The sequence below is a fragment of the Camelus ferus genome, chromosome X (genome assembly GCF_009834535.1).
Source record: "Camelus ferus isolate YT-003-E chromosome X, BCGSAC_Cfer_1.0, whole genome shotgun sequence".
Classification (NCBI taxonomy): Eukaryota; Metazoa; Chordata; class Mammalia; order Artiodactyla; family Camelidae; genus Camelus; species Camelus ferus.
The window spans coordinates 89,038,297-89,065,571 of record NC_045732.1 but is presented as its reverse complement, the minus strand read 5'-3'; the positions used below and the strand labels follow the sequence as shown (position 1 = coordinate 89,065,571).

Below are 27,275 nucleotides of genomic sequence, written 5' to 3'. Positions count from 1 at the left end.
TCCACTACAGGGAGAACTGCTTGTCTTGCAGGTGTTCCACGGCGAAGAATATGAGTATCGTAAGCAAATGGAATGTCCCAATTTGAGTGCCAGGAGCAGGGGCAGGATGAAGCCATGACTCTGGGGAGACAGAAGCAGAGAGGAAGACGGGAGGGTGATGGGATGAGGGTATCTTCTCTCTTCGGGTTGCCCCTGGGAGGCAGACTTTCACAAGCTAAGAGCTGAAAAGAATCATCAAGCTGCAGTTTGCCTGGTCTGCTGGACTTTCCGGTTTCTTCCTGATTGCCTTTGAATTCTTTCTGATTCTGGACCGAGCCTGGGTGCCTTTCCAATCTTTGTGGGGCATAAAAGCGCTATTGTACATACCCATGGAAATAAACAGAGGCAATACCTGAATCTTGTGATGGGCTGCACTGTGGCTTTAATGCTTCTTATGTTTGGGAGAGTGTGAGAACCAGATGCAGCCAAGCAGGCAAAACTTTCCAGAGCTCTGCAAGGAGGGTATTCAGTTCCAAGTGACAGAGCACAGAACTGCAACATAATGCTGGTTTGATTTTATAAATAGTTTGTCCTGTATCAGGAGCCACTTCAACTTGGCTGTACCAACAGCCCCTTCTGTAACCTCCAGCTGAGTAGGTGACAATATATTTTATCATGGGACACTTTTGAGAGTGAGAGGATGCTGCTAATAATTATGACCATAAAATAGGCCTAAACCAGGACTGTCCCAGGAAAAGGACTTCAGATCATCTTACCCCTGAGCCATCTCCATGATCAGCCCCATCACCCAACCGGAGTGGAGCACCTCCTAGGCGGTGTCAGGTACAGGACTAGGCTCGGTGGGGGAAGTGGTGCAGGGGAGCCTGGTTCTGGTCCCTCTGCAGCTTCCTACTGAAAAAATCCACATTTACTATGAGCAAGGGCTGGGATATGGGTGAGGCAAGCGCTCAAAGAAGGTTCTGCATGGTGAAGGCACTTGAGGGACTCCTCTGGAGAAGGAAGCACTCAGGATGGGTCTTAGGTGGGTGGGTTGGGGCTGGGAGAGGGCAGCCTAGACAGTAGCTCCTACGGGCCTTCCCTTCAGCTACCATGTTCTGGTCAGTGGCATCTGCACTCCACCTGCAGACAGACGACGTTGGGGGGCAGCCTGAGGGCAAAGGGCAGGGAATGGAGCGGCTGAACCAAAAGACCAATGGGGCGGTTGGGGGTGGGGTGGGAGCTCCGGAAGAGCTGGACCTGGAGGACTTCCTAGAAGCACTTTATTTTCCTTCTAAGTGGAGTTTCATCCCAGGAACCTTGATTCCAGTATGACGTCCTCTGCACGAGGTATTTCAAAAATAGAGCAAATCGGAGGGGGTTGGGGGAGGGAAATAGCTCAGCAGTAGAGAGCATGCTTAGCATGCACGAGGTCCTAGGTTCAATCTCCAGTACCTCCATTAAAAAAACGAATTAAAAACAATGGAGCAGGGGCGAGGGTATAGCGCAAAGAGTGTATGCTTAGCATGCACGAGGTCCTGGGTTCAATCCTCAGTACCTCCTCCAAAAATAAATAAATAAACCTAATCCCACCCCCCGCAAAGAAACTGAAACAAACAAATCAAAACAATGGAGCAAATCAGAGTCCCAGCCATTCCAGCCTTGTCTTAGTCACTGCCTCGAACCTGGCCTGCCCTAAATCTTGATGTCTGTGAAAGATCATGTGAGTCCTCTGCTCAAGGCATTTCAAAGACTCCCTTGTCTGTAGTATAGACTTCTCTCTCTGGTCCTTATCGTAGAGTGTACATTCTTCTCCGATCTGGCAAGCAGCTCTGTTTCAGTTGCAAGTGAGAGAAGCACAACTCAGTCTAGAAGGTAAACTGCAGGAGAGCACTGTTTACCGCTCTCAGTCCAGACCCTAGAATGCTGCCTGGCATCTAGAAACTTCTCTATGAGTATTTGGTGGATGAATCAAGTGAAATCAGCTTAAATAAAATAGAGACAGGCAATATGTGCTCCGGACCTGGGTTCAGAGGCTTAAGCTAAGTCATTTGCCTCTCTCTCTCTTTCTCTCTCTCTCCCTCCTTCTCTCTCCTTCCCTCCCCACCCCTCCTGTGTTTCCAAGTGCTTCTGTGTGCAGGCTGCTCTTACTCTCTCCTGCTGAAGATGGATTTCCGCCCGGTGACGGACGTGGTAGAGCTGGGTGAGTGAGGGCACAGCCACATACAGCTCCAAGCTTAGAAACTGCAGGAGAAAGACTCCATTCCAGGATTTAACCCCCACCCCCCCAAACAGAGACGTATTCTCACTGGTTAGGCTGGAGTCACATAAGCTTTTTAGAGCGCAGTCACCGTGGAAGGGAGGCATGGGAGACTACGGGATTGGCCTGACCTGGGTCATGTGCCTGGCGGAAGGCTGCAGCACTTTCCTGTGATTGGCAGCCCTTCCAGCATCATGTGACCGACTGGGGAGCAGTAGTTACCAAAGGAAAGAGCAAGGCAGCTGTTATCAGAAGTCGAGGACCCTGGTACTGGCAGGAAAAACAAACAAAAGGCCAAATGTCTAGAGACGAGTGCATAAATCGTCCCTCGGAATGACACTGGAGTGGGAGTCATGGGGCAGCCCCCAGGGGCCTGCAACAAACTTGAAATGATTTTAAGGTCTCAGTTTTATCTTTTTGTTTTAACAGAAAATCAGTGCTTTAAATGACTCACCCTGGAATCAAGTCTGTGCCCTAGGAAGTTGTGCCGTATGTATTCTGTGGCTTTTTGTACCCTTGGGACACTGTCTTAGCCCCTGTAGGGTCTGCATAGCCCATGCTGAGAAGCTAGACTTGACCATAACAGTTTCTCCAGACCCACCTCCTGACTACCCTAGCGCCACACCGCATCCATCCCTGCCTGTGCCTGCCTGGCCATTGTCCCCTGCCCAGAAGGCCCTCGCCTGTCCCCCCTGCCTCTTCCGGCCCTGCCCTCCACTTTCAGTGGTTCCCATCGGGTCCCACGTCCTTTATAACATCTTCCTGGGTGGCTCTTTCTGTCCTGTAGACACAGTGTATTACAGAGGAAAGAGCCCTTGAAGATCAAGATTCAAGTTCTAATGTTGCCACCAACTCTCTGCACGACCTCCCTGCAAGTTATTTCCTCTCGGCAACTCGGTTTCCTCTTCCGTAAAATGAGGGATTGCACTGACCCTGTTAGCAAAGGGCAGCTCCCAGCTCCTTCTGCGCCTGCCCCCGCCCCGCCCCCAGCCCCTCCTGGCACAATCCCAACTAGGAGGGGGACTCTCTGTACTGGCCAAATTCTAGAACATTTTATTGGTTCAGAAAATCAGGGGCCAGAGCATTTTTTTTTCTCTGATAAACGAAAAGCATTTATGGTCAGTGCTTATGTTAAGGATTCTCTTTCTCTCTGTCTCCCAGCTGGACCCGAAACCTTCCATTGAGGAAGAGGGCCCTCCCACACCCTTCCCCTATTGCACACTCTTCGTCTAGCCTAGGCAAAAGGAAGACCCTGGATAATTCAGCTGAGCAAAGCAGATTCTGTGTATAGTTCGCCCCGGCTCAGAAGGTCAAAGCCCCAGCTCTGTACCCGGTGGCAGACAGAGGATGGGGTTAGCAGTTCAGTATCACGCTCACCTGCCTCTCTCCTGTCCTCTTCTCCTCCCACAAGTACAGCGCAGAGCTAGGCACCCCGAAAATGTGCTCTGATTGCTAGAATGTGGCAGAGAGAAATGCTTATGGAAGATTAAAGAGGGGCACACCCATTTTCTCAAAAGGACATGTTTGTTTGTGTGATTATTTGTCCTGAAGCAGGATAAGGGCATGGCACCCAGAAATTGGAAGAACATTCTCAAAGTCTATTTTTGCCTCACAAGTGCAGCTTCTACTTTCTTTAAATATATGATGGATGTATTGTGAAATGAATGTTTAGTAATGTGGACTTGCTACAGAGTGCAAATGAGTCTTTGAGGGCGGGGGGAACAGTTTCCCCAGAGCGCTTCTAAGAGGATGGGAGGAACCCTAGTCCTCTTCTAACATGATGTCTCTGTTCAAATCAGAGCAACTGAGGCACGTTCAACCCTTGGTAGGGGTCTTGTCAGGCTGTGAGCCTGGTGTGTCTCCAAATGCCCGCCTCTCTTAACAGAACAGGGAAAGCTTAAATTCGGATGGCACGTGTGTTCTGCAACACCAGGGCTGCCTGGGAGGGCAGCAGAGCTGCTGGGGAGATGCAGGGGGCTTTATCTGCAGCTGTGAAAAGTCAGCCGAGTGGGATGAGACTTTCTGTAAGAGGTTTTTCTGACTCAGGCACGTCCCAAACTGGCCAACGTGTCTTGAGGCCCCGGTCAGCAATTTAAGTCCCGCAGTCCTGAATAGCTCCCAGAGGAGAAGCAGACCGTTTCAATTTTCTATACTTCTTAAAGTTTGACTTTGATTAGACAGGAGATAGCAGTCTGTGTAGCAATACTACTATTATTACTCTGTCATGGTTATATTTTTAAATTATACTTTCTCTTTCTTTTGCCAAGAGCAAACGATAACATACATTTGCACCACAGAGCCAAGCCAAGCGGTGTAGGTTTCACCCAGACAGGTTGGAAAATGTATCCTCGGCCCATTGCTGCCCTAATAGAAAGTCTTTCCCCATCCCCAAGTCCCCATTATTTAATAAAATAAATACAAACTCTAAAAACATAAAATAAGTTTTATTATTGCTATAAAAGTAATGCATCTTGTTTGTACAAGTATTACTTGGAAAATACATAAAAGTATAAAGAGAAGAATAGATACAATCTATAATACTAGAACCCAGAAAAGGCTCCCACTAAATTTTGGTATGTTACTTCCTAGCCTTTTCTCTAAATATTGATACAAAACTATGGATGCAAAATGTTCCCAATACACTTATATTACATATTCAGGAACATATTGCAAAAATAATTTTGTACCTTCCTTTTATCACTTTATCACATCACAACCCACAGATAACCATTATACAATTTTTGCTTTATTCCCGCCAGCCTTTTATCTGTATATTGATACAAAACCATGCATGCAAAATGCTCCCAATATATTTATACTGCATATTAGGAACACATCGCAAAAATAGTTTAGCATCTTTCTTTGATAAACTTTTGGTATCCCTCCTCCTAGCCTTCTTTCCATATTATTGATACAAAACTACGAATGCAAAATGTTCCCAATACATTTATATTACATATTAGGAACACATCGCAAAAATAGTTTAGCATCTTTCTTTGATCACTTTTCATATTGCAACTCAGAGATAACCACTGTTAAAGTTTTGCTTTATTTCCTCCCAGCCTTGTGTCTATATATTGAAACAAAACTGCATGCCGAATGCTCCCCGTATACTCAGATTGCACAGATGGGAACAGTGCAAAAAAAAAAATTGGCATGCTTCTTTTATCACTAAATATTTCAGCAGAAGCCAATTCTCATGTCATTTATTAGAGGCACCATATTTTATTTACCCAATCCTTTGTTGTTGGTCATCACGGTATTTCTAATTTCTAGTCTTAAAAATACTGAAATGAGCATCTTTCATGTATTTTTGTTTTGTGACTTTTTGTTCACGGGGGTTTCCCGTCTTTTCTGGACCACTTACATTGACATAACATACTCAGGATGACCCGATGTCTTCAGTGCTCACAGTTCGTGTTTTTCTGGTTGTTTGCTTGAGCATAAATTCTTTAACATTCTAGCATGAATATCAAATCTTATGCCTTAAGTAAGTTTCAATTCATTAAAAAGAAATTTAAAATATAATTAAAGACAGAGTCTGAACCCCCACCTCCCATTAAACTATTAAAATACAACTCATCCCCCTGTTTGCGCCACAGCCACCACTTTCTTCCTCGCTTAGGGCCCACTTTTCTCTGACCTTTTCATTGGCTGGTCTTGTAATACTTACCAGTTGTATCGCCGTGAAGATGAGCGGCTCCCAGACCTTTCAGTTATCAATCTGTCACAAGTGCACAGTGGTATCTCGTGACATGATGATCCCCGAGATGTCTGAGGTCTGTGCGTCCTGGACCCAAAATTGCTGTCTCACCCATGACCCCTGAAGACTTTTGAGAGAATTATGTTTGACAACATAACAAACAACACGGCATAACAAAAAGCATACTGGAAAAGCAGAGAGAGAAAAAACTTTAGCTTGAATCCCATCACCTTAAGCAACGAATATGTTTGTTTTCTACATTCTTTCCAGTTTCTGCTCCTATACAGACCTGCTTGTCAATCATGGTGGCCAAGTGACTATGTGTTCCTGATTTGTAAAACATGGTATCATAAACTTTGACATAGTCTTTGACATAGTCTTTAAACTTATTATTTGTAACGGTTGAAAGATTTCATTGAGTGAGTGACTAAATTAAGTTAACCCCTATGGTTGGACATTTCATCTCTTTCCTTAAAATTAATTTAGTTGAATCTATAGAAAGTATCAAATATGGGCCAGAGATTTTTAAATGATTTTAAATCATGCTTTTTTTGGTTTGTGCACATCCACGTGTACACAGCTGGGTAATTTACTGTCACTATTTAGTCATCCCGGAGCCATTCTGGAAGCGTCCAGGGTGTAGGTAAAAGCTCATTTTATGACAAATCAGTTTCACCTCTAATTTTTCTAAGCAAACTAAGTCAACTCCATTTCCTGCTCTAGTCTCTACTGTGTAGTTGGTTCTGATTAACAGGTAATAATATAAGAAGCACAACACGAAGCCTGGAGGAAGAGGCACCAGACTCGCCTTGGACAAATCCTTAACCTCCGGAAGCCCCAGTTTTCTGGTCGGCGATTGTGTTTTTGACTGCCTTATGGGATTTATCTCTCAGGGTTTTTGCTATGAAAGCATTTGGAAAAGCATGATACAAAAAGCAATATGTTGGGATTATTCTGATTCTGATCGTTGGCGATTTTTATGATCAGGACTTTAAAAAGTCTGGTCTTGGGACAACAGTCTGGTCTTGAGAGCAGGTGGGGGTGGGGTTGGGGGACAGGTGAGGGAGCTGCTTTGGGAGACTCATGCTTTAAAGCAATTGGGACTCTTGAGTACATTGCTCTGTTCTCAGCTCCCAGGCTAACGGAGGCCGGGAGGGCAGGGCCACCACCCAAACTCCCAGGAGCTGCTCAGTTTCTAGAGCTCACTAGTGGAAGGGAAGCACTCCGAAGCTGAGCCGCCACCGGAAATGGAGGTCTTCTCAGGGTTCCTCCCTAATGGCTCAATTTACTATCCCCACAGGGGTCCAAGCCTTTCTCAACTAGCCAGAGATCAGCCATGGAGCGGGGGAGGGAGGTAAAAGCTGCAGATAGGTGAAATGTTCTGAAAGAGCTAGCAGATCTTTGTTCACTTACTGAGCAGTGACTAATGGGTGGGGATGAGTGGGGTTTAGGGTGGCAGGGAGATACGCATTTGCTATAATTGGTGCATATATTGTTTTTCCTTTAAGAGTAACGTAATCATTCTAAATATAAATGCATATCTCAAGTTCTAGGGTTATGAGGACAAGTTACACCGTAGGCTGATGGGAAAACAGCTCTAAAACTTTATGCCAACTTGGATATAGCGCCCGACTCTCGTTTTTAATTCCTATCCATTAACTTTTATTGATCTTCAAAAAAATGTTTTTTGGATTTACTTTTATTTTTATCTTGTGCCATCTCTCAGGAAAGCTACCTAGAAGTTAACCCCCACCTGTGTAGGGTGACTTTTTCTCCAAGTGTTGCTCTGAGCCTGACAGTCCAGGATCAGGGAACAAACTCTGTCCCCGGCTGCCCCATCTGCCTTGATGATTTGATAGGTATGGCGTTTTTCTTTTTTAAACAATCAGCAAAATAATTTGCACTTCAGAGTCCTTAGTAGGTCTTTTTTTAATTGGACAGTTGCCCATATTAATGGAAATCAAAAGCATCTTACAGTCATTTACTCTCCCAGCACTAGAGTATATCCAACTAGTTTCCTGTTTGGAGTTCCACTATAGTGCTTGTCTGTATGCGCGTATAAATTTTTACAGAGTTGCAACCACTGCTTTTTTTTTTTGTGGCCCTGGTTATTGGCATCTAGTTTTCCAAGTAATATTGACACACATCTGTTCAAATCAATTGACGCTCCCATCATGACTGACTCATTTGGCGGGAAAAGCAAGTTTACATGCCAATTGGAACAAAGAAGTGTGGGTATAAGGGAGCAGCAGGGAGAGAGGAAGGGTGGGAGAGGGTTATTTCGACTTACAGATCATAAAACATTTTCCAATAACATTTTTAAAGGATGTATAATATTACACTGAGTGATTGATTATATTATACCCCATGTTGTGGGACACTTGGGTGGTTTTTAATACCTAGTGAGTTTAAAATGCATATAAATTACAGGATTTGAGAGATGATTGTGTTTTCTTGAAACAGGAGTCTTCTGTGTCCAGATCCCGGCCAAGGGTGTTGATGTAGTGTTCCTTTGTTGGGGGGAAAAAAATCAGTACTGCTAACTGGAGAAGCTGGATACCTTCAAAAAATCCTGTGATTAAAATATTTTAAAATTATGTTCAATTCTAGATTATAAAAGGACCCTATATATCTTGTCCCACAACTTATAGACATGTGGAATTGAAATTTAGAACTTGACTCAACTTTTCCTGGTTTAAGGGCCACATCTGTCTAATAAACTGAATACAATGCTGTGAACACGCAGCTTCCTAACAAGTAACATGTGTTGGGGGAAATGAGAGAACAATGGAAAGGTGCCTCCTTGAAGGTGGCAACGTTGGGTCAATTAATCGGCCGACTATAAATTGATTCATTTTACACGAGTCTCCCGCACATTATGATGCACATTTAGCAATGTTGAAAAACAATTTGAAAGAATACCTTAGAGAGAGTTGTTAAAGAGAATTTATAGTCTGGAACGAATTGCCATCTTCTTAATTGACACGGAACTCTTTGGCTAAAATATTGCTTTATTCACATTTTTGTCCTTGGAGGAAAATCTAGGCACACTGCAACTTCGATCGTGTGAATAATAATGCAAGGTGAATGTTTTAAATCAGAAAAGGGCACTACGCAGTCAGAGGGCTGCATGGACGCCCTCAAACTCCAGGCATTTTGGGGTCCCGGGGCCAAGGGCCGCAGTGCATCTGGAAGGCCACACCCCCCAGTCAGGAACCCAGCTCCCGCCCTCTGCCCCTCGCCCTTAGACTGCCCACTCGCTCACCTGGGTCCTGCTGGAGGGAGCCGGATGGTGCTGGCGTGGTCCTCTCGGAGGGTGGGCGCCAGCTGCTGCGGGGCCTCCTTCTGGCTCGAGGGGACCCGTCCAGAGTGGGGAGAAAGGGAGAAGGGGAGCTGATGAGAGGCAGGAGGGGAGCCTCGAGGTGCCTCCCCGCACCCCAAGTGCAAAGCCAGCGTGGGTGTGGGAACCTGTTCGCCGTTCGGGTCTAGAGATTGCGGGCCTGAGGGGCCCCAGGCCAGCCGGGAGCCAGATCTCAACTCTCGGGATCGAGGCTGGGTCAGGGCTGCGGAGGCCAAGGGGAGCCGGCCGACCCCAGGCAGCGGGGTGACGGCGCCCCCCCCCCCCCCCAGCCCCGGGAGCCCGAGGGTCCGACCTGCCCGCGCCCGCGCCCGCCGGGGCGCAAGAGTCTGGGAGAGCACGCGTCGGGGTGGCCAGAGCCTGAGTCCCCGCTCTGCACTGCTTGGGACCCTGGGCTCCCTAAGCCCAACCTCATCTGGGGATCCCACTCCTGGTTCCCGACCATTTCAAGGCAGCCCATCCAGATCAGAGGGGTTTTCTTGTATTTGGTTTCTTTTAGGATGACAGCGTGGAAAGGATTCCACACCTCCTATCCTCTTGGCCAATAGTCCTTGACCTGCCCAGGCTCTGGGTCAAACCAAAAATCTAAAGTGATTTTCACCCGCAGAGACCTCAGCTAGAGAAGGAGCCCTCTCTTATCTAGGCCTGCTGTCACGCTCCTAGCCGACTCGGGGCCCCCAGTGAGGGATGGAGGTGGCTTTCCAGGTTGACAGACCTGCAGCACTAATTAGCAATGATGCCCAGAGTTTTGGAGGCATGATGGTGCTGCCATTTTCTCAGGAACTGTCAAGCCAGCGCCCCGCCTGTGGGGCAATACCTTGTGTGAGGCCCCTGGGCGACAGAAGTGGCCTTGGGGCAGCGCCTCCGGGGTGGAATTCTGGGATAAGATTTGGGAAGATAGGGCAAGAAGCAGCTTGAAACGCAGAGCCTCATTCTGAAGCCCCCCCCCCCCCCCCGGGTCCCCGCGCTCCCTGCGGGCCTCAGATCTGGCAGGTCAGCGCCTTTCCACACCGCCTGGGATTCACTGCCCCCTGGGATTCACTGGCCGTGGCAAGGCCCCAACGAATCTCGAGGGAAACTCCCCTCAACACAGCTAGGGGGACAGTGGGGAGGGTGTCGAGAAGGGCCAGAAACTTTCATCTTTCCTAGACTCCAACGTTCTTTCCACAAGCAGGATGGGAGCCCTTTACCAGGAGCCCGATAGCGGCCTGGGGACTGGACACGGCGGGTCACCTTCCGGCCTCCCCTTACTCTTTTTCCAATAGCCCACCACCACCACTTAGTTGTTGGGGCTTGAATGTAGTCTGTCTTCGTTTTTGTCATGTGGGTGATATTCTAGGTGATCAGGAGGGATTTTTTTTTTTCTCGTTTAAATCTTACCCGGGCAGGGAAAGGAGTGCTAAAATATAGTATCTTTTCTGACTCTTTACATATTCAAAGACGTGCAAACGGTGGACAGGGCACAAACGTGCCTGGCCCAGTTCTCGCTGCTGGGGCGGACTCTGCAGGTGCTGCACTAGGACTTACCTGGTGGGTGGGCCCGTGCGGGAGTCCCAGCCTTGCCCGGGCAGCAGAAGCAATACTCCAGAGCACCAATCGCCCACTGCAGTACTGTTCCCGCTGCTAGGGCACGGCTGAGTGCGGGGCGCCGCGTCCCTCCTCTGCGGTGCAACCCCTACCCCCTCCCCCCAGCCCCCGGGGAGCCGTGGCGCCCTCCCCCGACTATGGCGGTACCTCTTAGGCGGGGAAGGGCGCACAGGGAAGAGGAAGAGACGCAAGCCACTGCCCACCTACCTGCTCCAGAGCTCTCCTTGGCAGCCAGCGCCCCTTAGGAACGCACGTCCAGCAGAACTCCCTCTTCCAACTTCCTCTCGAGGGGGTATAGCAGCGCCTCACGTTTTGAACCGTTTAAAGCACTTCAAAACATGAATTGCTGCTGCATCCCCTCGGAGTTAACGAAGGGGGTTGCTTTGGGGTGCCTGCAGGTGGAGAAAGACAAGGTGACTGGAAAGGTAGCCCCATCCCACCCCGCCCAATGGTGAAGAATCAAGTAAAACGTCGTTCCAAATCGACCAAGTTTTTGGAACTTCGTTTGATTTCCAGGATCGGCAGGTGGAGTGAAGAACGTGACTCAATTCCCCTCCCCCTCCCAGAGCATGAATCTTGGGGAAGTGTGGTGGTGAAAAGCAGAGGGGTGAGAGGGAGGAATTAGGGTGGAAAAGAATCTTACGTCTGAAAGTAAGAATAATAAGATAAAATAAATTGAGGCCGTTTGGATCACTCTTGCCAGCTTCAAAGTCTTAGTGAAACTTCTTCCTCATACCTGCTATAAATCGTAAGTCTCACTCAATGTCCCCATTTAAAAAAATAACTTTTCGTTTATTGACTTAAAGATCACTAAAATGTCTCTGGCAGCTTCAGCTGATTTTAACACTTATGATGGCTGGGAAATATAGATCCATCCATACAAGCATCAGATGTCCTCTTTAACTCTCCAGTGTTTCACTCTTAGAGCAAATGTCCTGCTTTAAAGCTTTTTTAAAGGTATTAAAGAATGAGAGAGAACTGTCCCGGGATGAAATATCTGGGTGTTTACATATGAAACATTACTCAAACTTATTTATAAATACTTTATAACTTTCAATGTCACCTATCAAAACATAAATCAAAAAGTTTAAATACTTGATGTCAAATCACTCCTTCCTGTCTCAAGCAGTTCCAAAGAAACCCTCGTCCTGAAATGGCCGGCATTGTGCATACTCCTTAATGATTAACCCATTAGATACCACTTTTTTTTTAAATGGACACACATTAGCAATAAGTTACATGCCTCCTTCCCCACACTGTTTAAACGAAAACAGTCAATTAAGCATAGAAGAAAATACCCTGTAACCCTCAATCACAAACCTAAAAGTTAAAACAAGACCAGTACAAAGCTTGAATGGTTTTGAAAATTAAAATACCTTTTAATACAAGTAATAGACACTCAAACTATCCAGGTCTGCTAAGTGTTTCGGTTCATTTAAAATTTATATCGATTTTTCAAAGCCAGTACAATGGATATTGTGTCTTGTTTATTAGTTAAAAAGATGTGCAGAGTATTTAATGAGACTAAGGGCAAAATTCCTAACCCCAGACTGAGATCCAGTGTTACCAAGTGCACTACTTATGTCACCATAAACTGAATTAGTAATAACTCCACTCCCTAAACTGGGACATACATTTAAGTGTCTCTAAATTCCATCTTGTTTTGGCTATGTTTTTACAAACAACTTTGACTTTTGGGATTAGTGTAGAAAAACGTCCTTGGTTGCCCTTAAAAAGAAAAAAAAAAAAAAGAACATGTTTAGCAAATGCACAGTTATACCTTAAAACTCCACAATCTTCTCCCATTTAAGTATGTTCTACACAAATATGTGAATCATCACATCAGACGTTAAAGTCGCCCCTAATTTAATATTTCCTTACTTGACTACTTAGAAAAACAAAAGTTCATTGGAAATAGCAACGGTGTCAAAGGCGAAGGTCCCTTCCAGATTGCCCTGCAAACTCACTAGAATCGAATTCATTTTGTACTTTTCATTTAATCCCTTTCTTCTCTCCTAGTGACAGTACAACGACTTACATTCCTAAAAAACCACCTCGCTCCCCCAGTTTATGGATTTCCCCTTAGACTGAAATTTACTTACGAAAAAAGGTTACAAAGAGGCGTCTTGTCACTTCAGAAGAGGGTCAGTCGCAGATACAATAGACAAAGAATCGATACTTTCGAGTTGCCCATAGCCCCACCCCTCCCTTCTGAACTGAACTGTGTTTGGCCAAATCATTTAAGAGCCAAAGAATCCGCCTCTTCCTCTGTTCATATTTTACAGCGTTTTGTCTTAATTTTGCAGATGCCTCCCCCCCCCCCCCACCAAACACAATGTACCTTCCCTCAGCGCATTCGTTGCCAAACTTTCCCAATGTCAAGTTTCCTACGGGGAAAACTAAGCAACCTTGAAAGTTTTAATTGGGAAAAGACAGTGCAAAATTAATCACACATTTATTTCCAAGACATACTTTACTGCTTGCAAATAAGAGCCACGAAAAGTCCATTTACAGTCTGTCAAAACCGGTTGATCGCGACCCTGGCAAGGCTGACAGGCGGTCACTGCCCCTTACTCAATTTTCTCTCCCTGCCCCTCCATGTTAACTCTTTTCCAGCCCGTTTCCTAAGAATTCTCCCGGCCACACTCATGTGCTAAAGCACTTTCAAGGTCTGTTTCGCCCGCACCCCGGCCCCCAAACGTGCTTTACAACCCCAAACCAACACAGAACTTTTTCAGCATTGTCACCAGATTTTTTTTTTCACTCTGCCGTAACCAACGCTACTATGGGGGAGAAATGCCAGCCAACAAGTCCCTTTTTAAAAAAATCGCATGTCACCTCTTGATCCACTCGAAAATGGCGCCGAAATCGAAGAACTTCTTAAATTTCATTGTCAGCTATTTGCAAAGGTTTCTGGGATTTTCCTGCGAAGCTGCTCTGCGGCGTCTGAGAGCTAGCGAACAAGCAAGCAAGCAAAAGAGGAAAGAGGGGAAGCGGAGGTGGGGAGGACGACAGACGGACAGCGAGAGAGCGGGGCCCGGGCGGGGAGCAGGGCCGGGACTTGGGGGACGGCGAGGTCGCGGGGCGCGAGGGGCCGGGCACGGAGCCACCGGGACGGAGAGCCGGGGAGCCGGGGGCCGGGGGCCGGGGTGGCGGCGCGGAGGGCGCGCTTCCGCGCTGGCTGCAGCCGAAGCCCGGAGAGCGGCGTGGCGGAGGCGGAGCGGAGCACGGGGCCGAAGCTGCGAGCACCAAGGGAGGCAAGCGGGGCGGCCGGCGGAGAGCCTCCAGCAGCCGCTCTAGAAAAAGCCGGCTCCGGGGGCGTGGCCACGCAGTGCCCACGCCCCCCCTTCCCCGCGCCGCTCCCGGCCCGGGGGCGGAAGGGGGGAGGGGAGGAGGGGAGCGGTGGGGAGGGGGGAGAGTGCAGGCGCTGGACGCCACAACCTTGGCCCGCGGCCGAGAAGGGCCGAGAAGGGCATAGGGCACCCGGTAGAGCCGGTACAGAGCCCAAGAGCGGGGTTTCAGGGAGGAAAAAGAATGGGAAATGGCAAAGCCACAGGCACAGGGGAGCGCAGCGCGCACCCAGACCCCTAGGACGGACGCCACTCCGCGCCCATGGGTCCCTTGGCAGTGTCCTCAGAGCCGCTGGGAGGGAGCCAGGTGGCTGAGCATTGCCCCTCGCGCTGTGCTTGCTGGGGGTGCCTGACTTGGTTGGGAGAGGAAACGGGGGGGCCTCGGACCGCGTGGGTGTTAACACTCTCCCCATGCGTTTGAGGCCAGCCTTGCTGGGACTCCCCTGCGCTCGCCAACCTGGCAGGCCCTCGGGAAGAGAGGCCCCGGGGCGGGCCCTGTATGTGCCAGCCGTCCGCTCAGGGGGACAGAGCTCGGAGGGAGGGAACAACTCCGCACGTCCCGGTCCAAGAAAGGGAACTGATTTTAAGACTGGCTAGGAAAACAGGAGGGAAACGAGCCTTATTGTGGATGCTAGAGGCTGCTAGGGAAGGAGAGTTAATTGTCTAAGGTGTGAGAATGGTATTAAAGGTAAGTAGGAGGATGCCCTTATACTTAGAAGATGCAGGCTGAAGTGGAGAGATGAAATGTCCCCGTGTCTGCAGTTTTCAAATGATGCAGCTAACACACTCACACACATCGTGACAGAGAGAGGAAGCAAGTGTTGCAGTGTGTTAAGTTGTTACATCCAGGTGGGGGGTAAACGGACGTTCGTCGTGCCGTTCTTTCGACTTTCCTGCCTATTTGCAAAATGTCATAATGAAATTTTTGTGAGAATCGCCTCATAAAGCAGCGCTTGAACGCTAAGAAAATGCGGCTTCTTTCTCTCTCCCTATCCTGTCCCGCGTGGGACAAATCTGCGAGCACGCAGGGCTCAAACCGAGGGGGTTCTGGACGGGAAGGGCAATGGGTAGCGCTGGCCGGCAGCGGCCACCGCCCCGGGCACGGGACGCAGGCGGGGGGTGGGGGTAGGGGCTCGGGGCAGGTGGGCAGCCAGGCGCACAGCGCGGCGGAGGAGCTGCTGGGCGCGCCGGCCGGGGCAGGGGGCTCCCCGGGCGGCTCGCAGCCAACCGGGTCCGACTCAGACTCGGTCTGCTCTGCGCGGCCCGGCTGCCCCTGCCGCGGACTAGCGAGAAAACCGATGGGCGGCGGGGAGCCAAGCTGCGCGCCTGCCGCCGCCTCCGCGGCCCGGGTCCCCCGCACGCCCCGAGGGAGGCCCGGGCTGTCGCGGCCTGCGCCCTGCGCGTGGCGGGGTGGTGGGGAATCGCGCTTGGCACTGGAAAAAAAAAATCAGGTGCCTAAAGAAAATAGCCACCCCCCGACACGAAATCAGTATACAAAAATAAAACCACGGATTCCGCCGAGCTCGAGTTTCTGGAGCTGCTTAACTCTCGCATGCATTTTACTGTGCAGTTTCTGTAGAGCTGATGTAAACCCTTAATTTCTTTGCAAGGGCGATCTCGCAGACCCAAGGCATTGCAAGGGCTGCGCGGCCTGTCGCTGGCGTCTGCGGCTGTTCTTTTTTTTTTTTTTTTTTTTGGAGGTGGTGGGGGGTAGAGTCGAGTCTTCCAGGGTCTGCAAAACTGTTTTTAAAAATTAACCAAGATTTTACAGAGCAAGATTTGATTTTCAGGAAAGGTTTGAAAACTGCAGGGACTTGTACGGCTTCGGTGGGCGCTGAAAACTTATTTCTAAACGACCATTTCCCTCTGAAAAATCTTCAAAACGCTTCGTGGACAGGGCGGAAAGTTTGTTGGGCTGTCAGACGTGACTGAACAAGCTTCTAAATCCCCAGATAGATCATTTATAAATCTCCAGTGTCCTTGGGGTGAAAGACTTTTCTGGGCTTTTAAGGCTCGGCTTCGTGGGTAAATTTGCTTGGGTTGATCTAGTTGTACACAAGCATGCATTTCCCTCCCTGGATTAGTAGAAGGGCAGAAGATTCCAGCACTATAAGATAAAAGTCGAGTTTGTGGCATGTCCTCTAAAGAAAAAAAAATGCAAAAGCTTTATTAAACTCTTTTTGCTACATCAGCAAATTAGAGAGCCAGTTGAATATTGATAAATGCTTTGAGGGTGAGTAATATGGCTACAGGCCGCAGAAAGTGAGGGAGGGCAGGCTAACTATTTACTCAAGTGAACAATTTTCAAATGTTTTTCAAAAATGATGTCTCAAGGATTTTCTTAGGTTTTCTTAAGACCTCTGAACCAAACTCTGATTCTGCAAATGGTTTCTCATTTTAGTAGGCCCTTCCCGACCTGACAAAACAGAAATTGCTGTGAGAAGTGCTTAGAAACTCATCCTGACTTTAGGACGGCCACAGCCCAGCAGTCCGGGTGTCAGGGAGGGAACTGCTCCCCAAAAGGAAGTGGACACCATTCCCTGTTTTTTGTCATTTCTGAAATTCTGTTTCAAAGCAGGTATTTTCAGGAAAATAGCACATCTTATTTTCTTCCGTGAAACATTCAGAAATTACCTTGCTAAGAAATAATTATCATCAGCCGTGGGAGGAGAGTTTAGCAAAAGCTTTGAAGGCTCTGAAGGCGCAGCTGAGAAAAATAAATTAGCCCTAGACTGGAGATATTCAGCAAGGAAGTTACCCATAACAAGGTATTTGGAATAATTTTTGGGAAGTGTTTTCTGCAAAGTAATTGCGAATAAATCTTTGGAAATAGATCCTAGGGAAAGGACTTGAATTGAAGATTCTTTTTTTAAGCTGTAAACAAAATTTCTAGAACTTAGCATTTTCATTTAAACTAAAAGTGTCTTTTATGATTGTTTTTCACGAAGGCCTTGAGTTAGGGAAACAAGACTTTCCTTATGTTGTAAATATGCAGAAGTCTTCAGAGAGATAAAATCAGGATAGAGTTACAGATTTAACAGAAAGAAAACAACTGGAATTGTGTTATGAAGCTTCTACTGTGTTATTTGTAAAAGCTTTTTTTTTTTTTTTTTTTAGGGTTCAAGCAAAGGCTAGTAGTGAGCAGTAATAACAGAATAATGCTTGCCCTACTGTCAGACTCAGCAAAAAAGATAGTGCCCTTTGGTAATTTTTGTTTTACTTTATGAAATCAGTTATGATAAAAAAATAGTTCTTTGCAAAACTTACAACTTTGGAGAAAAATTTCAAATTTTCACTTCTCCCACCCCCATGATCTCACCAGGAAAAAGCAGAATGAATTGGTAAATTTTTCCTTTCTGCCAAAGAGGAGTTTAGTAAGTCCTTGATGGATGTTGCTTTTGATTTCAAAGTCTCTTTTCAAAGACGCAGAATCACTGCCTTCAGTGCTGCTGGGATTTCTTCTTTAAACACCGCATGTTTTTCTTGTTGGGTGTGCACTATTATCGTCTTAATTATTCCTGGATTTTTGCCCATGAAATCAAAGACTGTCTCAGATGACAGAAATGATCAGACCTTTGCACAAAGGAAGGCCACAATGAAGGGGCGCAGGGTGGCTTCAGTCTGTACACTGTGCTGGCCCTACGGTGTCACCATCCTATTAGTGACCATGAATTCGCTCTCCTTTGCAGCAGGGGGAACTGACAGAGTAAAGTGTAAAGACCAGGGCATGGAGATGGAAAGCCCATCTCCTGGGTATGAGAATAGGAGTTCAAGTGCAGTCCTAGGCTAGATTTGGTCACTTGCTTTCACCATAAACATTACGATCATCAATTTCTAACCTTACACTTCTAACGCTTTCCTTGAGCCTTATCTAATTATAAAAAAGAAGAAATAAAATCCAAAAACTCCACTATAGATCAATGTCAACATGTCAAGTATAATTGTATTCAGGGAGGCTGAAGTGCGTTTGGACAGTTAGTTGCTCCATTTATATAAATTAAAAAAAAAAAAAAAAAAAGCCCCGTAAGTGACCAGCACCAAGGAGGTCCTGTAAGAAGCACAGAGCTGGGCCGAGTCTGAATGACATCACTTTAAGGATCTTGCTAAGTAAAGGGAAATCCCTCCTGGGGGCAAATAATATCTTGCTGGGCAGAGGGAGGAGGAGGGAAGAGGAAATTGAAGGGTGCTAAGGGTGCTATCTGTACTGAAAACCCAGATGTATTTTCCAAACCATGAAGTACTTTGTTGAAGTAGGAAAGGAGGGAAAGTCAATGTGTATAATAGAAGCGTTTACATTAAAGCTGTTAACACCTACCTGTCCAGATCTCATCACAGCTCTCCTTGTCCCCATAACATAACTGTTTGTATTTTAAAAAATAAGACTTAATAGGTAGAGTTTCTAGGATTGGTGGGAAACGTCATTTCTTTTACCTCCTCTCTCTTAAAATAATTCTTGGGCTTAAAATCAGGTGGTCATTAGCTTAAAGTCAGCTAATGACCATGGTGAGCCCTATCCACTGGCAGGAAATGGAGCTGGAGATCTGGACCCAGTTTTCCATCATAGCATTTGCTCTAAACCCAGGGCCCAGCAGCTTCCTTCACTAGGAGTCCCCAGGGAACGCCTAGGCCACAGGCAAAGAAACAAGAAGGAGGCGGAGAGTGAGGGCGGGCAAGGACCAAAGATAGAAAGAAAGAAGGTGAAAGAAGAAAAAGAAAACCAAATCCTCCCCCCACTTCTACTCTCTGTCTTCTAATTCAAACCCTCAATTTGCCACCATTATGTCATCAAGGCAACCTCTCAGGCTCCTCTCTACTCTCCCAACTGTTTGGCTCCTCTCCCAGTGATCCCCTACGCTCTGCTCTGAAAACACAGTTCTGATCATATTAATCCCTGGCACAAAGATCATACAACGAAAAGTATATCATCACACAAGGAAAAGTATAACACTTGAAGGTGGCCTTTAAGGCCCTCTCCAACCTGCCCCTCTGATTGTACCCCCACCCTCCAGCCACACCGCCTTCATGTTTCCATGCAGGAGATGTTTGTTCTTCTCATTTCCTCATCCCTCAAGCCCCAGCCCATCTCCTCCTTGAAGCCTTCTCTGATGACCTCAGAGTTGAAATTAACCGCATCTGGTTGGTCCCATCCCCGCACATTAATAAGGCTAGTTATTCCTGTCTCCTCCCAGCAGACAGTAAGCTCCTAGAGGGGAGGGACATGCCTGTTTATGGATGTCTTCTCAGCCCTTTGCACAATTACTTGCATCAGCCGGTGTCCAATATATATTTGTCAAATAAATGCATACCTGAGAAGAGAAAGAGGCAGGAGGAAGTCAAGTTGTGTCACTGGTGAAGATCATGGCCAATATCCTCAACAGTTGGCTTAGGTGCCCTTGGTGCCAAGGGTTGTCTAACCCAAAGCTAACTGGCTTAACAAGTCAGTCTCGGACTGATGTTTGAAACATCCCCTTTAATAACATGGAATTAATTTACTTCAAAATTAGCTACTCAGGACTATAAACCCTCTTATGAAAAACTATCACCTTCGTCTTATAGTTTTAAGTTTCAAGCTCTTCCTTGAAGGGAAGGTGGAATTTGGATGAAACAGGGGAAGCAGTATGTTCTGAGACCCAGAGAGAAGGAAGAGTTACAAGGAGACAAACTCAGCCAGATAGAGGCTATCTATTGGGGAATTAGTTGGAGACTGAGCTGGACAAATAAGGTCCATCCACTCTAGCACAAATAGAATATGGGGGGTATGGAAGTAGGCAGAGGAGTCTTGACTTTAGTTACGAGGTGGTGGGGCGTGATGTAATGAAAACAGTGTCTACAACAGATTCACTTGGCTTACATGGTAACTACAAATACCAACTATGATAAACCTATGGCGATCTGAACCGTTGGAATATCCTATTCTCCATGCACAAGAGCGAGTTTTCTCATTTTCTTTGAAAAGATGGAAAAATACTGCTTTACGTACGCCTACTGTGTATCAGGCGATGTGCTAGACTTTTTTTTTTCCAGTGGCTATTCTCTCTCTCCCACACCTGCACAAGCCCCCACCAAAATATCCCCCACCCCTGACTAGGACTTGACTGGCCTTTGAAGTGAATCAGTTTCTTGTTACGTTACTCATAAAAATATGTTTTAAAATACCCAGCAAAAAAATTCATCAAAAGAATCCAGAAATTTAACATCATGTGCTGATTTGATGGAACAGAGGAATGGAAATACACACCTTCTGGACTGAGGCTAACCGTTTTGGGGTGATGGCAGAGCTTCAAACTGGAGAATGTTATTTTTCATGGGCAGCTTAAAAAATTGTCATGAAATATTTTCAAGAAGTTAAAACAACATTGAAAGCAACTTGGGCAACTTAAATATTCGCTGTAATTGCTGTAACCCAAATATCCCAACATATTTAGAGCTTAGGTGCATCTGAATATAATCAGAAGAGTGTGATTTCTCTAAACCTTAGTGGAACAAAAATTAAGCAGATGAAATATGAAATGAAGAGAAGAATTAATTTGTAGTTTGAATCATAAAAAAAGCCAGATTTTTGAACAGATTATTTTATTTTGATTGCAGGCTGTAAATTATTACAGGGAGTTGGTGTTGGAATGACACTGAGTCTTACTTTTGGGTCAATTTGTTCCCAACTTGACCCACCCTTGGTAGTGGGGAGGGCTGGGATTTCTCTAACCCCAAAGAAACCAGTCTCACTACGGCTTTAGGACCTCTCTCTCCTCTCCTCCCACTGGCTTTCTTTTACTATGTTGTCATGTAAACGCAGCTTAGGAAACAGACTACATATTCTATGGGTATTACTTGGAAAATAAACTTTTAAAGATGTGTGCGTATTTAAGTTGTAGACTTACAACTCAAAAGAATTCTTGATAGAAAGAAATAGGTATTTGGCTAAAAGTCAAAAATTTTGAAGTAACTTTAAAAGGTGAATAATTTACATTAGCATGGTGTTTATATAATAAGGTGTGTGTGACAAAGTTAAAATAACATTGAAAATAACTTGAGCCATTTAAATATTCCTCCTGGTAACTGTAGACTATAAGTGCCTTCAAATGGGAACAGCACAGTTCTAGACAGCTGGCAGGGATTTTTTTTTTTTAATGTTCCTTTACATTTGAAAACTGGTATCAGCATTTAATTCTCTGACTCAGAGCAATTTCCCCTCGCCTGTCACAGAACATCTACAAATGAACTCTGACAGAGCCAGGCAGGGAAGGGCAGCCTGTCATTTCACTTCAGGAAGCCTGTGTTTTTAAAATGAATGAATGAATTAATTAATTAATTTTTGGATATGTCTGTTTCTTTAAATTTTTTTTTACTTTATTTAAAAAAATTTGGGGAGGTAATTAGGTTGATTAATTAATTAATTAATTAATTAATTAATTAATTAATTAGAGATACTGGGGATTGAACCCAGGACCTCGTGTATGCTAAGCATGCGCTCTACCACTGAGTTATATCCTCCCCACAAAACCTGTTTATGAACCGTACTGCAGTCCCCCATCTACTCAGACCCTGCTACCCGCCTCAGCTCCTGCTGTTGAATAATTCTGTGAGCTACTTTGACTTCACGCGTTACCCTTCAGATAAGTTACAGGAATGTCACCAATGGCCAAGCCAGATGGTTGTGGATTGGGTATAAACAAAGCAAAAAAACGGAAGTATAAAGTGATGAGGCCAGAAAGAGAAAGAAAAATACCATATGATATCACTCACATGTGGAATGTAAAAAAAAAAAAAAAGAAAGAGAAAAATGACACTATGAACTCATCTACAAAACAGAAACAGACTCCTAGACATAGTAAACAATCTTATGGTTACTGGGGAAAGGGGGTGGGAAGGGATAAATTTGGCAGTTTGAGATTTACAAATGTTAGCCACTATATATAAAAATAGATTTAAAAAACTTTCTTCTGTGTGGCACAGGAAGCTACGTTCAACATCTTGTAGTAACCTTTAATGAAAAAGAATATGACAACGAATATATGTACGTATATGCATGACCGGGACACTGTGCTGTACACCAGAAATCAACACATTGTAACTGACTGTACTTCAAAATAATTAATTAATTAATTTTTAAAAAAGAAAGTGATGGGAAGCATTCTGTTAGTATTAATATACATATAAATCAATGCTCAAAACCCCCAGCCTCTTTTTTAAAAATTTATTTTATTTTTTAATTGAAGTCTAGTCAGTTTACAATGTTGTGTCAACTTCTGGTGTACAGCACACTGCTTCAGTTGTACATATACACACATATATTCATTTTCATATTCTTTTTCATTACAGGTTACTACAAGATATTGAATATAGTTCCCTGTGCTGTACAGTAGAAACTAGTTGTTTATCTACTTTATATATAGTAAGGCCCCTGCCTCTTGCTTTTGAAGCTGGATAATAATGCCACATATTTATACATACAAGAATATACATACATGCACACAGATAGACACAGATTCCCCTACCTCCTCACCCCCACTCTGAGGTACATTAGGAGATTGTTGGCCGAATCTAAATTACAGTACATTAGAGGATTGTTGAGTTTATATTATCACTAATACAGGTAACATTAGAAACAACATTAACACCTCTACCCAGTATTATCATTTATATTATTTGATTTACCTTTTACACTTGCTCTCTTTGGCTTTAAATGTCTTTATCAATGTCTTCTTAGAAAAATAAATGGAAGCTTCCTCTGGAATACTTTTCACCAGTCAGTCAGCCAGTCCTGTAATTTCCAGCTGGTAGGACTTCTTTTCCCCAGAGAAGGAAAATAGAACGGACTGAGGCAAGGGTACGGCAGTGACATATCATGTTCTTTCCCATCCAGTCTGTGTCCTGCCATTGACTGTACTTAACTCAGATACATTTAAGAATGTTGTGTTTGTGGAGTTGACCAGTATGATCAGATTGAAAGTCTTTACTATGACAGTCCCCAGTGATCCCGCCTCTTGGTGCTCCCACCCTGGGTAATCCCCTCCCCTTGTGTGTGGGCTGGACCTAGGGTCTCGCTTCTCTAACAAGTAGAACATGGCAGAATGATGAGATGTCACTTCTGAGACTGGGTTCCCAAAAGCCTGTGGCGTCTAACTTGGACTCTCTCCCTTCCCTCCTTCTCTTCTCCCCTCCCCTCTTTCTATCATCATTGTTGTCTCCATCTTCCACGCCATGAGGACACTCAGACTGAAGGCCCACAGAAAGGAGCTGAAGCCTCCTGCCAACAGCGCCTTGAGCCTTGAGATGCCAGCAGGCGCACTGGCAACTTGACAACCGCATCTCCTCAGAGACCCCGAGCCAGGGGCACCCAGCTACATGGTGCCCAGGTTCCCGACCTGCAGAAACTGTGAGGGAATAAATGATTGTTGTTTGAGGGCAATTTGTTGTTCAGCAATAGGTAACCAATACAGAAGGGCTTGTAACTGTCTAACCAGCGTAAGTTTGTAAGCTGAAATCTCACCAAATCATTTCTTTTCTTCTGAAGAAGTTGTAGAAAACCCCAAGACTGAAAGACTCTCTCTCCCTCTCCTTCTCCCTTTCCTCTCTTTCCCTCTTTTTTGAGAATAAACAGCTATAATTACAAATTAAACAGGATATGATAGAGATCAATCATAAGGATTGACACTAGATTAAAAGAAAAGAGAAAAAAAGAATTAAAGGATGTTACTGTGAAAGTTAGCCTTCCCTTTATAACAAACACTTCTTCCTTGATAATGTATTTCTTATAAGCAGAGTGTGTGTGCCTGTGTGTGTGTGAGAGAGAGAGAGAGAGAGAGAGAGAAAAGAGAGAGGGAGAGAGTGAGCAAGAGCAAGAGAAACACTGTGTTTAGTTTTTAAAACATCTGGTTTGCTATTTTCAGGGTATAGGAATAAAAACTTAAATGTTACTTTGAACCTCTTTTATCAGTGAAAAATCTCATTATGGCTCTAATTTTTAAATATTTGACAAGCAATTATCATAACAAATGGATTCAGACATTTTTGGCTTTCCCAGAGATGGAAAGAAAGGTGAAAATGCCCATTTCTTTTGAGGGCAGCAAAGCATTTCTTATTATTATCACAAATATGATTAACACGATGTGGTTGATCTTTGTAAATCATGTCACTTTAAAACTGGAATGAGCATTACCACAATAAAGGAAGAAAATACTCTTTCAGAATGACATTTCAAAAGGTAAATAAATTAGCCAACTCAAAATGCAGTTTTCTCTTAAAGCATTTTTATTTTCCCATCTTTCAAATGGTTCCTATGCTTATGAACTCGCAGGCCGTCTGTCAGTACCAGTCAGTCAGTCAGTGGGGGCATGAGTCCCACTGAGTACCTTCAAGTCCTATAGAAGAGAAAGGCAGAACAAAGAAGCACACAAACACATAGGAGAGGGTCTCCCATGCTCAAGAAGCACACCCTCAAGTGGAGAAGCTCAAATGCTGAACGGAAATGGTTGAAGTACACTTTTGCTAAATACTGGCACGTCCAAGTTAACAAGTGCCAATTACTCCCAAGTTTTGGAAAATTATGCCTAATCACACTGAGACGTTCACCCAGGCAAAATATGATTCTCGACCACAGTATTGCTTTGCATCTTTGTTCTTGCTGTTTCCTTTGCCTAAAATGCCCTTGCCCTCCATCTTCACCTGATGAAATTCTTTCTCTCATTTAAGATCTGGTTCAAAGGCTCCCAATTCTATGATGCTTAGTCTTACTGCATCCTGACTCATCTGAGGCCCTGGAAAACGCAGCCCTCCCAGCTCTCCTCCCTAGAATCCCATGAGTCACGCTTTTCCTTCCACACCTTGATCACTTCTCTTCTGTCTCCTTTGTCTTCTTTGTTTCCTAACTGGGCCTTGAAGAGTGAGTCTTAGGGAATTCTGGTTCTCTGATCCTAATTGCCTGTATTTGTGTCATTTCCCCAAGACTTTATCTCCCAATAATTACCTCTTACACCCCTTACTTGAGCTCCAGCTCAAGGAATCTCTATTTCTTGAGCTAATTCCTGGACACATACACTTGGATGTCACCATCATCTCAAACTCAACATGTCCAACCTGGGCTCATCTTCAGCCCTATCCTCTACCCTCATTCCAATTTCCTTCCTTAAATACATAACTTACCATGTCTTCTGAGCTTCTAGTGCTCTAAATGGCGACATCTTCTTTGATTCAATCTCTTCTTTTCCATCTATATCCAGTCAGACAGATCAGGACTTAGCTCCACCCTTATCTGTCCTCTCTGCTCCAGGGCCTGGAGTTTTTTCCACCCCAAACTTGCCTGCGCAACTCAGTGTATGCCTTGATCAGGAATGGGGCTTATATAGACATGCAATTGTTTTATAGATAAAAATGAATGAAGTCTTGTTCTTCTTCACTTGAAATAGTTCTCATTTTCACCTCTTCCGACACTTCTACTTCTCCCCCCATCTGCTTCTCTCATCTCCTCTCCCCTAGGTTAGAGCACCACTGCACTAAGGGTCCTCCCATGAACAGTGCTCTTCACCGCCCTGCCCCAGTGCTTATGCTCACAAAGAATGCTCATTTCCCTCTTCTCTGCTTAGCCAGCTCCTCCTCATCTTCTAAGAGTGAGGTCATTACCCACCTCTACCAGGAAATCTTCCTAGCTCTTCCATCCCAACTGGTAGCTTCTCTTCTCTGGAAGAGAGTTTTTAGTATAGAGAGGGAAGTGGACTTTGGACCTAGTGCAATCTGGGTTTGAATCCCAGTGATGTTATGTATTAACCATATGACCTCAGTTTCTCTGAGCCTCAGATTCCTTACCTAATAAACAAAAAAAATTTTTTTATCTTGCAGAGCTATTGTGAGGATTAAATAAGATCATGTACAGAATATGTCCAGCACATGGTAACAACTCTTATTACCATGTAGGTCTTGAATCTCCTCCAAGGCTGATACATTGCACGACCCCAGGGGGTGTCTCCGTGAATATTGCCCCTTACAGTTGTGAAGTGCACAACTTTCCCATGGTAGTCCAAGTCTGATATGTCTAATATTGATTGTTAGCTAAGTTATTTGAGTGTCTAATAGTCCATAAGCTTCTGAAGGGAGGATGGGGAAGGGAAGTGCCATTCTCTTGCACATAGTCTTGTTCAGTGCTACTTCTCCAGCTCCATCTCTAACCATCATCAGCTGCTCCCCACCCCAACTGTATTGGACTAAACTACTTGTGGTTTCTCTGATGGCAGCAGCCCAGATCCTCATGTCTTTGAACACGCCCATTATCTGGGCTAGAATAGTCTCCAGCTCCCTAGGCTTCTTTATTTGTCTCTTCCTGATGAGACCATGTTAGTCTTCCTTGTTCACCATCGGCATGCTCAGCATCTGTCAATGCCTGGAATGTAAGATGAGCTCAATAAATGTTTGTTGAATGTATACACTGTTTTCAGGGGTTATTACCTAGTTTTCCTCAAGAAGGGGCAGGATATTTTTAAATGAACAGCTGTGTCTCTTTAACTACCATGACTGTGATAGACTGGATGTTTGTGCTTCCCACACCAACTCATATATTACAGTTCTAACCTGCAGGGTGATGGTATTAAGAGGTGGGGCCCTTGGGAGGTGATTAGGTCATGAGGGTGGAGCTCTCATGAATGGGGTTAATGACCTTATAAAAGAGATCCAGAGAGCTCTCTTGCTTTCTTTCCATTGTGTGAGGACACATCAGGACATAGCAGTGTGCATCTGGGCAGACTCACCATAACCTGGCCATAATGGCACCCTAATCTAAAATTTCTAGTCCTCAGAAGTATTAGAAATAAATTTCTGTTGTTTACTATTTACAATAGCCAAGACATGGAAACAACCCAAATGTCCATCAACAGATGACTGGATAAAGAAGATATCATACACACACACACACACACACACACACACAATGGAATGCTACTCAGCCATAAAAAAGAATAGAAGAATGCCATTTTCAGCAACATGGATGGACCTGGAGATTTCCATTCTAAGTGAAGCAAGCCAGAAAGAGAAAGAAAAATACCATGTGATATC

At 45.2% G+C, this 27,275-nt stretch overlaps 1 protein-coding gene and 2 long non-coding RNA genes across 5 annotated transcripts in view; 1 reads left to right on the top strand and 2 right to left on the bottom strand.

Moving 5' to 3' along the window:
- The window catches only part of LOC106730982, a 20,533-nt gene extending 16,818 nt beyond the window's left edge, over positions 1 to 3,715 (top strand). For 2 of the 3 annotated variants that reach the window (XR_001367426.2, XR_004317831.1), the window contains exon 4: positions 32 to 380. This is a non-coding gene — a long non-coding RNA (uncharacterized LOC106730982). Of the gene's footprint in view, positions 1 to 31; positions 381 to 2,116; positions 2,180 to 2,665 lie in introns of those variants that run through there. The other variant, XR_004317832.1, reaches the window with a different exon arrangement.
- A 4,135-nt stretch (positions 3,716 to 7,850) lies between these two features.
- On the bottom strand, positions 7,851 to 11,250 carry LOC106730981. The gene is made up of 3 exons (XR_004318008.1): positions 11,092 to 11,250; positions 9,205 to 9,284; positions 7,851 to 8,511 (listed from the first exon to the last, which is right to left on the bottom strand). It is a non-coding gene; the product is annotated as an uncharacterized LOC106730981 (long non-coding RNA).
- A 2,527-nt stretch (positions 11,251 to 13,777) lies between these two features.
- LOC116661889 (basic proline-rich protein-like) lies at positions 13,778 to 26,985 on the bottom strand. Its single transcript, XM_032474717.1, has 4 exons — positions 26,972 to 26,985; positions 15,338 to 15,667; positions 13,946 to 14,123; positions 13,778 to 13,837 (listed from the first exon to the last, which is right to left on the bottom strand). Exons 1-4 carry the CDS (start codon positions 26,983 to 26,985, stop codon positions 13,778 to 13,780), a joined length of 582 nt encoding a protein of 193 aa, XP_032330608.1.
- Between the last annotated feature and the right edge of the window lie 290 nt (positions 26,986 to 27,275).

Coding starts and splice junctions, on each gene's coding strand:
- LOC116661889 (XM_032474717.1), bottom strand. Junction 14,124..15,337: donor CCACCCCCCGCCTGCGTCCC/GTGCCCGGGGCG, acceptor TGGTGCTCGCAG/CTTCGGCCCCGTGCTCCGCT. Junction 13,838..13,945: donor GCGACCTCGCCGTCCCCCAA/GTCCCGGCCCTG, acceptor CTTGTTCGCTAG/CTCTCAGACGCCGCAGAGCA.